Below are 13,776 nucleotides of genomic sequence, written 5' to 3'. Positions count from 1 at the left end.
TAGGGTCTAGATGGAATTAGGATATATACATACACCATAATAATATTAGCTTCTGGTATGAAGTTATGGTTTATTATACTTATTTATTTTTTTTCAAAATATTAATTTACTTATTTTAAATATACTTGGATATTTTTATTTTAATAATTAATTATTTTTATAAAAAATTCAATCCTCTTTATTTCTAAAGAAAATAAAAATGTATTTTGAAAATATTTTTATTTAAAATATTTAAAAATATCAAAAATAGTCTATAGCGATAGAATTAACGTCTATATTGTAATATCTTTAATTTAGTTACTGTAGACTAAAATTCCATAGTTTTATTTGTTTGATGCATGGTCATGTAATGCACAAGGTACAGAAATTTCTCCAAGCAAACATATATAAGCACCTAGATATTTTAAGTCATGATTCATTGAGAAACTTATCCCTTTATTTGCATACAATTAACCATTTACATCAAAAATTTAGAATTAATCATGTATTGTGTTGCAATTCATTGCACAGCTTCATTACCAGATGTCAACACTCCATTAAAAGGCGCACCGTCCGGTTACTAATACTGAGTTTGTAGCTTTAAAGTGTAGTCACAGCACCATGATTAGATTAGTATTAACTTCATATGTAATCTTATGTTGCATAAATGGAAAGGAATAACAACACAGTTTAGAACAAAACCATTCAATTCTTGAGCGGTAAATTAGTAATTTTAGGTGAATGCTTCGTATGGGCAGAAGATTATCCAAACATTGTGTGCAATGAACATCACAGTCTGCATTGTTATTTGCCCTGCGGTTTGCTACCAGCAAAAATACAAAAGTAATTATTAAAGAAAACAGAAATTTAAGGGAGGAAAAAGGAAGTACCAGTTGGGAGGAAGGAGAAAACAAACAAACTATTAATTTGTATGACAGAAAAGGTAGTAATGGCTTCTCCTTCTACTAATTAATCTCACTGCACTCAGAAACTGTTATAGTTAGCAAATGAGCTGGACAACAAAGCCCAACCTATCTATTTTATATGTCACTGTAATTCGTGTGCCTAAAATTCTCTCTTCTTCACGATGCCGCCAGGGGTGACTGAGGAGGGTAAGGCCCACAGGTCGGTGGACCCCATCCTTAGCCGCATAACGACACGCTTTGCCTGCGCAAGACCGCCATCAACAGAACAACTCTCTCTCTCTCTGCTCCCCACCCCCCATTTATTACATATTATGGAGGTATTTTTATTTGTGGAGCAAAAGGGTGAGGAAAAGGTCGAAAATAATTAGGGACTGCAACTGTGTGAAAGTAGAAAAGTATGACAAGGAAATGAAAGGCATAAAACAAGCACTAGCGTCCACCCTACACCTCCACTGCTTCAATTCTTATTGACAAGAAACGAGAGCAGTAGAAGATAGAGGAGGAAGATCAGGAAGAGATCTTTGAATTGGTTTGTTTTTTTTCTTACTCCCCCTTATATCGTTTTGTTCTCTCTTTTTGCTAGTTTAGAGTGCAACTGTTTGTTTGGATTTCCAGATCTCTTTGTTTTTTGTTAATCTAGGAAGAGCCCGCTGGAGGGTCAGAGTTTGGAGGCTTTCGGAAGGGTCGTCCAGGGGGTGTCTCAGATCAATACCCATGTAGGGTCTTCTGCCTTTCTTCCCTTTCTTTGTTTCTTTTCTTGTCTTTTAGATTTAGAAAAGGGGAAAGTGTGGATAGACAGATACATAGATAGAGGAAACAAAAGATGGGGAGCTCATGGTTGCTATGTTGGGTAGTCGGAATTTTATCATGGTTTGATATTGACTAGTCAGTTATCTTATCAGAAATTAAAAAAAAAGCAGGAGGTCAGGAAGAAGAAACGGGAGGAAGAGAATCATCTCGAGAAAAGAGAAGTGCTGTTAATTTTGGCTCTGAGATAGGAGATGGCTTCAGCTTCGTCGACGGCACCCTTCTTTGAAATCAGAGAAGAAGAGCTCCACAACCAGATGAAGCAACAGCAAATGGCCTCGATACCCACCTCTTCGACAGCAGCTTCGCAAACCACAGCCCCAGTGAAGAAGAAGAGAAACGTCCCTGGAAATCCATGCAAGTATCTGCACACCCACACACAGACGCATGATGAATCCCACATACTCTTCAGTTGCATGTCTAAGGCCTTTACCTCTTTCAATTTATCTCTTGATTCTTAGAACCCTAATCTGGAAAAATAAACCCAACTTTGATCGGATTCGTTACTAGGCTTTCTTTCCTGAACTTGACCTTTTCCTATGCTTTTTAATTCTTGTTTATATAATCTTCAGAAATACTAATTCATTAGGTTAGTGAATCGAGCTATTTCAAGGTCAGATGAAATGAGTTTTCTGTTTCCCGTGTTGCATATTCGGCAATTAATGTCTTGAAAATTTTGACTACTTTTTTTTTCTTGATACTATTTTTGAGGACTACATGAAAATGATTTCTTCTTCTCTCTTCCAATTTCTTCACCATTCTTCAATATATTTCTCAACTAAATGAAATGGAAGTTCTCAAAAGTTCATGTCATATGTTTATTTCTTCTCCATGCCCTTCTTTGCCATCATTCCACAATCTATCTCCCACTTAATCATTTCAAGTCCTTTCTTGTGTTCACTAATCCAAGAAAACAAAAGAATTTATTCAGATTTCGTGTCCCTTAGATCTTCTAAATTCAAAATTAACTGTTTGCTTCCTACTTTCATCAATCTTTCACGAATCATTTTAATTACTTACGGTTCTCAATTCAAGGACAAACTATGTTAGAATTTTACAATTTTTTCAACAATCTTGGCCTTTACTAGTTTCCACTCACTAAACTAATACAAAATTAATAACCAACCAATATATTGCATATCGCTATTTCAACTAACAATACAAAATTATAGTAGGATAAATTAATCAATCAATTATCTCAAAATACTCATGAAGAACATTTTTTGAGCAGATCCAGATGCGGAAGTGATAGCTTTATCGCCCAAGACACTGATGACGACAAACCGGTTCATCTGCGAGGTGTGCAACAAGGGGTTCCAGCGGGAGCAGAATCTGCAGCTGCACCGCCGCGGCCACAACCTGCCATGGAAGCTGCGGCAGAGGAGCACCAAGGAGGTGCGACGCCGGGTCTACGTGTGCCCCGAGCCGACGTGCGTGCACCATGACCCGTCCCGCGCCCTTGGCGACCTCACCGGCGTCAAGAAGCATTTCTTCCGCAAGCATGGCGAGAAGAAATGGAAGTGTGAGAAGTGTTCAAAGCGCTACGCCGTGCAGTCCGACTGGAAGGCACACTCCAAGACATGCGGCACCCGCGAGTACCGTTGCGATTGCGGCACCCTCTTCTCCAGGTACTGCACTCCCGTTCATCTATCCATTCGTTAATTCTTGATACCATGCATAATCCGTCATTCCATTTATCCATCATTCTAACATATCATCATAGATTCCTCTAAATTATATCCATTCCAGTCAGCTAGCTCCAGATGATGATTAGGGTTTTATTTTCCAGTTTTCCTTTCTTCGTTTGTTATTATTATGGTTATTTTTTAAGGGGTAGGGTTAGAGTTGTAATTCCCCGGTGTGGAGAGAGAGAGAGAGAGAGAGGGGTGGCGGAGTTGGGTTTACATGGCAGTAAGGTACTGCACCCACGTGAATTGCCTAACCAAGCTCATAGGGCATCAACTGGAAAAGGCTCTCGTCTTATCACCGAAAAAATAAAAATAAAAAAGGCTCTCGTCTTTCTCCTCGAAACCAACGCCTTTTTCTGCGCTTCTTCTCTCTCCTGTTCACGTGCTGCCATGTAAGCAGCTTAAAAGATTTGTTCCCTTGTGGGCTGGATGTGGGAAGGCCCTTGGCCTTAGCAGGTGCATCTTCTCACGAAAACGTTAGGATTGGAACTTGGGAAGAGCGCGCCCCCCCCCCCCCCCCCCCTCTCTCTCTCTCACTTGCATATTTGCCGCGGGGAGGGGGTAGGGTGGGGTTCAATGTTCGTTGTTCTACTCGCTGTGATCAGAATGTGAGGCTAAGAGAGGTGCCGGGCATATAATGATACTTAAAAGGGAGCGGCTCTCACCGTTTTGGCAAAATTCTTTCATTCGGAAGCATGGAGGCTTCGTACGATTTGGAATTTAATGACATGGAGGGAAATAGAAGCGGGTGTTATTGATAATTGAGCTTCATGTTGCTCGCAAAAATGGCATGCTTGCATTCATTGAAGGGTGTGACCTTTTTATTTTTCTTTTTTTTGTACAATGCTGGGCAAATGCAAAAGAGAGAACCAGACCACCGTTATGACAAATTACAGACCACCCATACATTTTACGAACATCCTGTAATTAATCCCCAACAGTAAAGAACAGATCGGAACCCCTGAACTGCAGATGACCAATGGGAACAGAAGGACGACAGCTAGGTACGTACTTGGCCTTAAGAGTGCTTCTTGGAATGGGCTTTTCCTTGACGGGACTGACCTTTTTCAGCCTCTTGGGGAAATTTCTTCTCTCCCCCCTCTTGATGCAGTATTGTATCTTGGGGAACTGGACTCGCTTGACATTCAACTAATGGAAAAAAAAGCGGGTACTTCGAGCCTTCAGGTGGATGGTGAAATGTCTGCCCTTGGATTTTTTCTACTAATTTAGTTGGCATGAGTAATGATGAAAGTACTTCTGAGTATCTGGATATTAATTCCTCTCTCTGACCTCCTCTGAGTGCCTCTAAATGGGGTGCATGTAAGTATGGGAACTGTACTTCACTTCTTAACTAGAATTATTCTAAATGACAAGCAAGTTCTTTGAGATACTTGTCCATGTACTTGACTAGCTAAGTTGTAAACTTAAGCCAAGTAAACTTGTTAGGCCTAACTTGCCTGCAAGGTTAGTCATCAAAATTTAATGAATTATTGTAATCACTGGTGTACTTCTATGCAATGAAAAACTAATTGAGCACATACATTTTTTTTCTACTTCATGCAGGCGCGATAGCTTCATCACTCACAGAGCCTTCTGCGATGCCCTAGCACAAGAGGGTACGAGGCTTCCAACTGGACTGAGCGCTATCGGAAGCCACTTTTATGGGAATAGTAGCATGGCTTTAGGCCTATCTCAAGTAAATTCTCAAATTACTTCACTACAAGACCAAAGTCAGCCATCCTCCAACATCCCTCAGCTCGGTGGAAGCAGCGCCAGTGGATCCCATTTCGATCACCTCATCTCATTTCCAAACCTTTCCCCCTTCCATCCACCTCAGCCTCCTCCCTCTTCTGCCTTCTTCCTTGGTGATTGCTCGAACCACGAATTCAATGAAGAAACACAGTCCCACCATTCCTATCCCCAAAACAAGACCTTCCGTGGGCTAATGCAACTCCCTGATCTCCAAAGCAGCACTATCGCCTCTTCCTCTTCTGCCGCTGCTGCCACAGCCAACCTCTTCAACCTCAGCTTCTTCTCCAACAGTAGCTGTACAAGTAGCATCAACACCAGCAACAATGCTAGCAACCAAAACAACCACTTACTGATTTCTGATCAACTGAGAAATGGAAATGGCACCACCCTTATCTCAGGAAATATGAGTAATCACATGGGTGCCAGCATATCTTCTATCTTTAGCACCTCAATGCAAAATGAATCCTCCTATCCTCAGATGTCTGCGACCGCTTTGCTTCAGAAGGCTGCTCAAATGGGTTCAACAACAAGTGGTGGGTCCTCCTTGCTTCAATGCTTCAATAGCTCTTCATCTTCCGGTGCAAAGAGAACTAATTTCCAGGCTAGCTTTAGTGGCGGCAGCAGTGGTGGTGGAGATGGCTTGAGATATCAAATGGAGAATGAAACCCGTCTCCATGACCTAATGCATTCGCTTGCAAATGGGAAAGCTGGTCTTATTGGTGGCTCCGATGGGATCGCAGCATTTGGTGGGAGTTGCACAACTGGTCAGCAAGGACAAGAATCTGGGGGATTTGGTGGGTTCAATTCAGGCTTGTGTAACGTGGACGAAGCCAAGTTTCATCACAATCTTTCAGCTGGAAGCGTTAGAGGTTCCGATCAGCTGACTAGAGACTTCCTCGGGGTTGGTGATATGGTGAGGAGCATGGGCGGTGGGGTTTCCCAGGGAGAATAGCATCATGGCCCAGACATGAGCTCCCTGGATTCCCAAATGAAGTCTGCATCCTCTAGCCGACCCTTCGCCAGTGGAAGCCTGCAATGGTAGAGAAGAAAGAAATAAGAAAGAACCAAGAGAAGAATAGGGAGACCAAAGGCCTTGAAGATATACGTAGCTCAACCTGGCGAAATGGTTGGGGAATCTGTTGCAGTTGTTGTTGTTACTGTTTAGTTAGTAGGATATAGATACTTGAATGTTGGTTAGAGGGTTCCATCTCTCGTTTCTTTTGCTTTCTAGCATCATATCCCTCTCATAGATACAGATAAACTGAATGCATTTTCTTTTGTTTCCTTTTCATGATTCCTTTTTTCTTGTCTTTCAGGTTATCTTTGTTAAGAAAGGTGCATGATGCAATTAACATGTCTAGTTCTTATGTAATATACCACCACTTTGTGCATGCTTCTACACCCGTCTCGGTCCACTCATGCAATACATTTGGGTTGGCTATCTCATAATTGCGTCCACTTACTCTTTCACCATGTATCTATTGGCATGTATTATTATCTCTCTCTCTCTCTCATGACATTTTGGTTAACTCTCATAATTGCGTCCAGTTACTCTTTCACTACGTATCCATTGGCATGTATTACTATCCCTCTCCCTCTCTCTCTCTCTCTCTCTCTCACACACACACACACACACACACACACCCACGCACGCCCCTGTCTTACATGATATATAGAGGGAGGGGGGGGGGGGGGGGGGGGGGGGGGGGGGGGCGGGGCGGGCGCGTGGTTGAAAAGTAGCTTGCATGTGTGCATGAACTGCGTACACTCGAGAGAGTTGGAGAGAGAAGGGCCTATGGATGCTCTTTCTTTCAACGTGAGGAATGTTAAATTTCAAGTCTTAAATTCTATTGTACGCTAGAGAGGCTCTTAAATTTCAACTTTGGAGTTGACGTACCAAAGCCTACCACTTCTCAAGTCCTACTACTTAATCTACACTACTCAAAATTTCCACCCCCATGGACTGTAATAGGTTGATATTTCCTCCCTCTAGCCAATTCTAACACTTTGACCCCAATGACCATACCAACCCCACCAGCCAAGCACCTTCCATTGTCTTTCTTCTCTCGCTCTCTCTTTTCTTCTTCTTTTATCCTATCTTACCATTACCTCCCTAAACTGCGCTAGCCCCTCTCCCCAGCGAATGCCAGTTTTCCCAAGTCTTTAGCATGTCCTTCTTGTTTGCTTCCAAATTTCTCCTTGTATGATGTTTGCGATGTCACTCACTGGGTAATGTTTCTCTGGTAGTTGTTACAAAGTTGAATGGCATTTAATTTTGCCGTCTAGGGGTATCACGGATCTATGGTCGTCTCTTTTTCTATAATTATCCCTTATGTTTTTGTCATCTTACTTCCATCCTTTTCTCATGCCCCTCTCCTCCCGCCTCACAAGTCTCAATCATTGCTCCATAGATGAATCTCTCTCTCTCTCTCTCTCTCTCTCTGACGCACATTTTTCTTTATATTTTCTTTAATAATTGCATTATCTAGTCTAGCACTGGAAATAAAATTCGCAAGACCTTGAAGGACATGTGAGTCTGTTGGTTCACGTGAAGAGCAGCGGATGGTATAAATTTCAAGTAAATAATAATTCACATTTTTGTGTGCTCTTTCTAGTACCTGTGCATGTAGTCGTTCAGATGAGAGCCATGTATTACTTTTCTTCTTATATTTTCCCAATTAATGTCAATGAAATTTAGCATTTTCACATGCACCCGTGATTCAAAGTACTGCATATGGTGTAGTAGATCTTTCTTCTCCGGTAACAAAATTAAGGTGGGCATACTGCATTCCTATCTTGTGCACCACCTTCATGCATCATTTCCTCGAAGTGTCTTATAAACAGGATCAACTAGGGGACTGGGTGTGGACGTTGAGATGTCAATATTCAAATAATTCATAATTCATGGAGCTCAATCTATTGTTGTTATAATTCTAAGAATAGACATGACTCCACATATAGGCAAAATTTGCAATAAACACGAGACTTTTGTTTGGACAGATTTTCGAATCATAGTTTTTCTTTAATGTGCACTGCTATTATTATTAAAGAAAGGACGCAGACATTCTATTCAAACTTGGGATCTTATGCTCATTGAATCGATACAACCATCCCAACGGTATCTCTCAGACTAATTTTGCAGGATTAGCACAACCATTATAAACTAATGCTCGTCATAGCTAATTGTAATCAAGTTTTACTTTTAAAAGTAGATCCCCAGCTAAAATTATTAAGACTATGTTATGCTTACAAATATAAAATAACCCATGGCTTTTGTCTTTAGCTTTGTCTCAATGGCTTTGGCCGATACGTTGTGAGATTTCACGGAGGCGATTATCAAGATATGCTCTCATAGACGTTATTCTAAGTGGACGAAATAATGAGGATTTTTTGACGAAACAAATATGTCACATGCAACATTCCCGACACATGAACCCACAAGTCACAAGCATGGAGCCATTGAGGGCTAAATATTTGTTTTATCATGCCACTAGGAGCATCTAGTCGGTTTGATGCATTTACTTTTTCAGTTACCATGTACAATTCCATGCTAATGGTACTATAAGAAAATGGAGTTTTACCGATCCTTTTTTGCCGACGTTTTTTATAAGCGTCGGCGATTTTCGGTCCAACCCCAACATATACCGACGTTTTCTAAAAGTGTTGGCCATAGACGACGCTAATTAGCGTCGTGGTAGATTGTGGCCTAAGACGACGTGTATACGCATTGTCAGAACTCAAATTCACAACAAAAAACAAGCGGGCCATTCCCCTCCTCATTCTACATCCCAATCTCAAGCCCTAGCTCCTCTCTTCCTTCCTCCTCTCCGGCGACGAATTGCCCACCCTTGTCCTCTCCGGCGCCGAGCGACGTCCGACGGCAAGGTCTTCTCCTCCTCCCTCCTCTCTGACGACGAGCGGCCGATCCTTGTGCTCTCCGGCGCCGAGCGCATCCGACGGCAAGCTCCACTCCTTCTTCCTCTCCAGCATTTTATTGCAGGTGAGTTTTTTCCCCAACCCCTCCCTGACTAGGCAAGGGCGAAGGGCTCCTTGCCTAGTCAGGGACTCTGTAACCCTAATTTTTTGAAAAATTGGAATGGGGGGAATAATGGATGATCTGAGGAAGGAGAGATTGGCAAAGAAGCGGCTGAATTTGGAAGGGGAAGAAGATATCACGGAGAAGAAGAAAAAGAAGAAGAAGAAGAAGAAGAAGTCTGGTGAGTTGGCTGGCCAGGAAGGGAGACCAGAAGAACCCATTCGAGAGAAGAGAAAACTTGAGAAGGTGGTGATGTTTTTGATATATGTATTTTTTATTTCAGTAGTAAAAATTTCTGGGTTTTATTTGTTGTTGACCTACTTTTCCATTTTGTTCCACAGGAGAGGAGGGCTAATCTGGAGCAAATTCATGCTGAATCTCAGAGACTGTTGCGCGGTATATGCAATCTTTTCCATTTAGGTATCTGCATGTGTAACTTACATGCTTTTGTCATCTTTTTTGTTACTTATAAATATTCTTTGGCGGTTGATCTTTTTGGTGTCATCATTTTCAAAGATTTTTCTTCTAATATTTTATATTTAAGACTACCAGGTGAGAGACATGCTTGGTGATGGCCGACTTATAAAGCGACGCATTGTTGATGAACGAGGTTGTAACTTCGCAACATGATTCTTATATCACTACCAGAAAACAAGCGTATAGTGACGGAAAACTAGTGACGGCCCGTTATCAGTCACTATTTGTGACGGATTAGTGACAGATAGAAATTTGGTCACCATGGTGTGAACTTAGTGACAGATTATTGACAGACCGGTCACAAAATACGCGGATAGCGTGGGCGCTAAAACTTAGTGACCACCGTAGTGACGGAATATCTGTCACAAAACTGATAACCAAAATTGCAATGAGACAGTGACAAATTCAGCCGTCACAAAAATCGTAACCTAAGTGTTTATAAATTTTTAAAAGATTATTTTTGGCAGTAACAGATTATTGACAGAAATTTCCGTCACCAAATTTCATTTGTAATTCCAAAAATATTAAAAATATTATTTTTGAGTAATTATAATTTAAAAAAAAGTAAAAAGAGGGAAACCTAAAATGAAACTAAGTGTCAGCCCCCCGCCCAAATCACCCTCCCTTGCCCAAATAACCCTCCTCTCCCCCCCTAAACCCTAAACCCTGCAGTCGGCCCCCCACCCCCCATCCCTAACCACTGCGGCTGCCCCCCCCCCCCGGGGATCCCTAACCCCTCCTCCTCCTCCCTAACCCAAATCCAACAAATCCGTAACCGGAAGACCGTCCACGCACCGCTCTACCTTCCAACCTTCTCGCTCTCTCGCTGGGAGCCATCGCGACATTCTCGTGGGCGTCCTTCCGGTTCCACACCGGCTGATGAAACTCCTTTATAAGAGCCCGGAGGTTAAGGTTGTGGCGATGGATTGGATTCTGAGGCACCATGGTGTTGGGCTTGGATCGATTCTATTGCTTCTCTTCTCTAAATGCTCTTCGTGGTTAGTCTTTTTCGAAGCTTTCTATCTATATATCTTCTATCGAAATTCATTCAAGAAACTTCAATTTTCAGATAGAAGGAAACGATCAGCAAAAAGAGTTGATCTTGTTCTGAAAATATTGTTATATTTTTTATAACATAAATAAATGTCCTTTTAATATTTTGCATTATTCTCTTATCGACTTTGATTGCTGGCTATCATCAGAAAAAAAGAAAAAAAACATTGATTAATGATTGCTGGCTCTACCAATTGCTTGCGCTGTCTGGATTTTGCTATAGCAGTTCTCATTTGATGTAATTGTAATATTTTGTGCCATTTTAATATCTAGATTCCCTTTCTACTTAAAATCTCTTTTGATATTTTGATGTAATATTTTGTGCCAGTTCTTATTCTGTTCATTCTTTTGATACTATACGTGAAATTTGGCGATTGCCTTCTTTTGTGGCACGCTGGTCCAGAATCAATAGCTCACCAAATTTGTTAAAGGTATGAGATGGTCTGTTATGGCACAAATAATAAAATAGTAAACTAGACTAGAATTTTCCATGTTCTTCTTGAAGTTCTTTTTTTTCCTGGTACTGATGTTCTTCTAGGAGTTTGATGAGAATTTCTTTCACAACCTCTTTTTACATTGTGGAGGCATATACGATTTTGGTTATTTTGGACAGAGATTCTGTTTCTACATATGTAGGCTGTGTTAAGATGATCTTTCTGATCAAGTTTCTTTAGATGAATTGGTCCTTTTTGTTTTCTTTCATTTGTCGTTTAATTGAGTGAATTTCTGCGCTTCTCTACCTGTGGTACCACTCTATGATTGTTTATTATTTGAGTCTGCATGAATATAACTTTTGGAATTCTAGCTCCATGTATTGACCTTCATGTTGTTATGATTGACTGATTTCCATCTAATGCATACAGGAACAGCTGGAGATTTAATGTAGTTTCTTCTCCAAGAACTAGTGCCAATAATGTTGGCTCTAAATATCAGGATTACTTGAAATTATTTGAGGTTCCTTTCACTCTGGAGGGTTCTAGTCGTTCTTTTTGTGGTTTCTAGTTTGAACATCAAGATTATGGGGGCCATCTGTTGTGTGGCTGCTCCAAGGAAGAAACCTTTGTTTTCCTATTACAAGATGAGCGGCAGTCATTCTGCTCATAAGAATGCTGGATGCTCCTCTAGATGGAGCTTTCTACGTGGCAACCGAACTCATACAATGGATGTTTTCGACAACCATTCTGAGTTTTGTCATCACAACAGTGGGAATATGGACTCAGAATTTAAGCATCGCATAGAAACAGATCATGAAGGTCTTCTAGCTGGGAAGACATCGGTAGCAGCTTCTCAGGCACTCAGACAACTGAAGTCTCCTGATTAATTGAGCATTGGTTGTAGCTCCAAAGTGGCTGCTGAAGGTAAAATATTTGGATTGTGTTCTATATTTAGGGAAAACATTCTTGTGCTAAGAAGCTTTTATCTACAGAATTTTCTAATAGTTACATAATGTTTTACAATATGAAGAAATGCTGTTATATATAAAATTTTTACTCCAATTTAACAAAATAGCAGAGCGGCCCTTACCTTTAACTCATGAAAGAATTTACAAATCAGTAGATTCCAGAACTTAGAAGTGATTTTCACTGACGCAAGCTGTGGCATATAGTATGGATTTCTTCTAATCCATACAGCTCATGTCTAGAAAGAGACTGCACGAGTTCCACTTATAAATGTCAAATTATTTCCAGTCAGTTCTTCAGGCTCGTCAAACTATGACATGATCCTCTTTATATGGTAAATACTATCATAATCTATCGTACCTAGGAAATTTTGAAAAGTATAACTGGATAACTAATCATGTTTAATACTCTTCTTAACTTGTTTCTGTAGAATAATAAAGTTTCTGCTGCAATTTTAGTGGATAAATGTTTCATGTTAATGCAATCAATGCTGCATAGAGGGTATAATTTTTCATGCATTCTTTGCATAATTCCTCATCTAATATTCTTATTCTTGTAACAGATGGATCCATCAGAAGAAATTTACCCTTCAATGTGAGCTGGAATAAAATGGAGACATTTATTAGATATTCCTATTCATTCTTTGCTGTTAATTTCCATGATTGATGCTCAATTAAGTTTGCTTTGATTTTAACATTACATTCTTTTAACCTAGCATAGGAAAGAGACTCCAGTAGATCACAAGTAATTGCAACATGTATTGAGCCATCAATTTCTCCATCTACATCGGCTTCTAAAGCAGGCCCATCATCTTTGAAGACAAGCCAAACATCAAGTATGATATCAAGACTACTCTCTGATAACAGAGTTCCACCTGTCAAATCTTTAAATGAGGACAGCTCTCTTGAAGGAAGGTAGTCTTTTGTTCTTCCAGGCACTGACTTATCCAATGATGGATCCCAGATTCCCAGGTTGGGTCTTTTGATGTTTGGCCTTCAGTTGATATCTCTGAATTGATGTCCTCTTCCCAAGGAGAGACATGGTCATTTGGAAGCGGACACTCAAGTTACTGCACCAACAAACTTGCAAATTCAAGCACTCTGCTTTCATCTGAAAGAGTAGATGCCCTATAAGCCAATCATTTGATGGGTTTCTCTTTGTAATCCTCCAAATCATGTACTTTGACACTCGATATATATCAATAAAGGCATTGTGTTTCATCATTTGCTGCTTATCTATTTTATTATTGGATGATGAACCCCATAAATTAGGACATTGGTTTTAGGGTTATGATGAGATCATACCAGTGAGACCTAAAATCCTAAAATCCTAATTTAGAATATTCCCAGTCAAATTGGTATATTGAGTCGGGGATCAATATTACCGGAAAGACTAGCACATCTTATGTATGCTCAATGTAGAGGGTGATTGATCTCACAATCACTTGTGTGAGACACTAATATAAAGATGTGGGTGCTCATTAGAGGAATGAGTTCACTGAAATGACCAGCCATGAGAACATCTTATGGATTCTTACTTAATTATCAAAAGATGGTTCTCATAGTGGGAGTTGTGCAAGTGATCCTTAGACCTGAGATCACCATGGTACCTTGTGCACTTGAAGCTATGTTTTGGTTTACCCTCATTCACGACATTGC

The 13,776-nt window shown here is 40.4% G+C and overlaps 1 protein-coding gene and 1 long non-coding RNA gene across 8 annotated transcripts; both read left to right on the top strand.

Annotated features, from left to right (window-relative positions):
• Positions 1 to 1,195: 1,195 nt before the first annotated feature.
• On the top strand, positions 1,196 to 6,551 carry LOC103697310 (protein indeterminate-domain 5, chloroplastic-like). 4 transcript variants are annotated; one of them, XM_017840638.5, is made up of 5 exons: positions 1,196 to 1,434; positions 1,546 to 1,621; positions 1,808 to 2,069; positions 2,944 to 3,340; positions 4,964 to 6,551. In XM_017840638.5, exons 3-5 carry the CDS (start codon positions 1,907 to 1,909, stop codon positions 6,102 to 6,104), a joined length of 1,701 nt encoding a protein of 566 aa, XP_017696127.1. In that variant the 5' UTR covers positions 1,196 to 1,434; positions 1,546 to 1,621; positions 1,808 to 1,906; the 3' UTR covers positions 6,105 to 6,551. The 4 variants fall into 4 exon arrangements, with proteins under 4 accessions (XP_017696127.1, XP_026656993.1, XP_017696128.1 ...); XM_026801192.4 differs by having other exon boundaries at positions 1,235 to 1,434; positions 1,826 to 2,069; XM_017840639.5 differs by having other exon boundaries at positions 1,235 to 1,434; positions 1,521 to 1,621.
• A 4,136-nt stretch (positions 6,552 to 10,687) lies between these two features.
• LOC120108445 (uncharacterized) lies at positions 10,688 to 13,256 on the top strand. 4 transcript variants are annotated; one of them, XR_016395717.1, is made up of 4 exons: positions 10,691 to 11,149; positions 11,582 to 12,076; positions 12,681 to 12,712; positions 12,839 to 13,256. It is a non-coding gene; the product is annotated as an uncharacterized LOC120108445 (long non-coding RNA). The 4 variants fall into 4 exon arrangements; XR_016395718.1 differs by having other exon boundaries at positions 12,834 to 13,256; XR_016395720.1 differs by lacking the exon at positions 12,681 to 12,712 and having other exon boundaries at positions 10,688 to 11,149; positions 12,834 to 13,256.
• The last annotated feature ends 520 nt before the right edge of the window (positions 13,257 to 13,776 follow it).

This window comes from Phoenix dactylifera, chromosome 6 (genome assembly GCF_051530095.1).
Source record: "Phoenix dactylifera cultivar Ajwa chromosome 6, Ajwa_hap1_PhDact_Kaust_v1.1, whole genome shotgun sequence".
NCBI lineage: Eukaryota > Viridiplantae > Streptophyta > Magnoliopsida > Arecales > Arecaceae > Phoenix > Phoenix dactylifera.
Note: the sequence above shows the minus strand (reverse complement) of the source record. Positions and strands in the feature narration are given on the sequence as shown.

Excerpts from the sequence above, each read along its gene's own strand:
- LOC103697310 (XM_017840638.5), top strand. The coding sequence starts at position 1,907 with ATGGCTTCAGCTTCGTCGACGGCACCCTTCTTTGAAATCAGAGAAGAA. Across the intron at positions 2,070-2,943 it reads AAACGTCCCTGGAAATCCAT|ATCCAGATGCGGAAGTGATA; the intron begins GCAAGTATCTGC and ends TTTTTTGAGCAG. Across the intron at positions 3,341-4,963 it reads TGCGGCACCCTCTTCTCCAG|GCGCGATAGCTTCATCACTC; the intron begins GTACTGCACTCC and ends TACTTCATGCAG.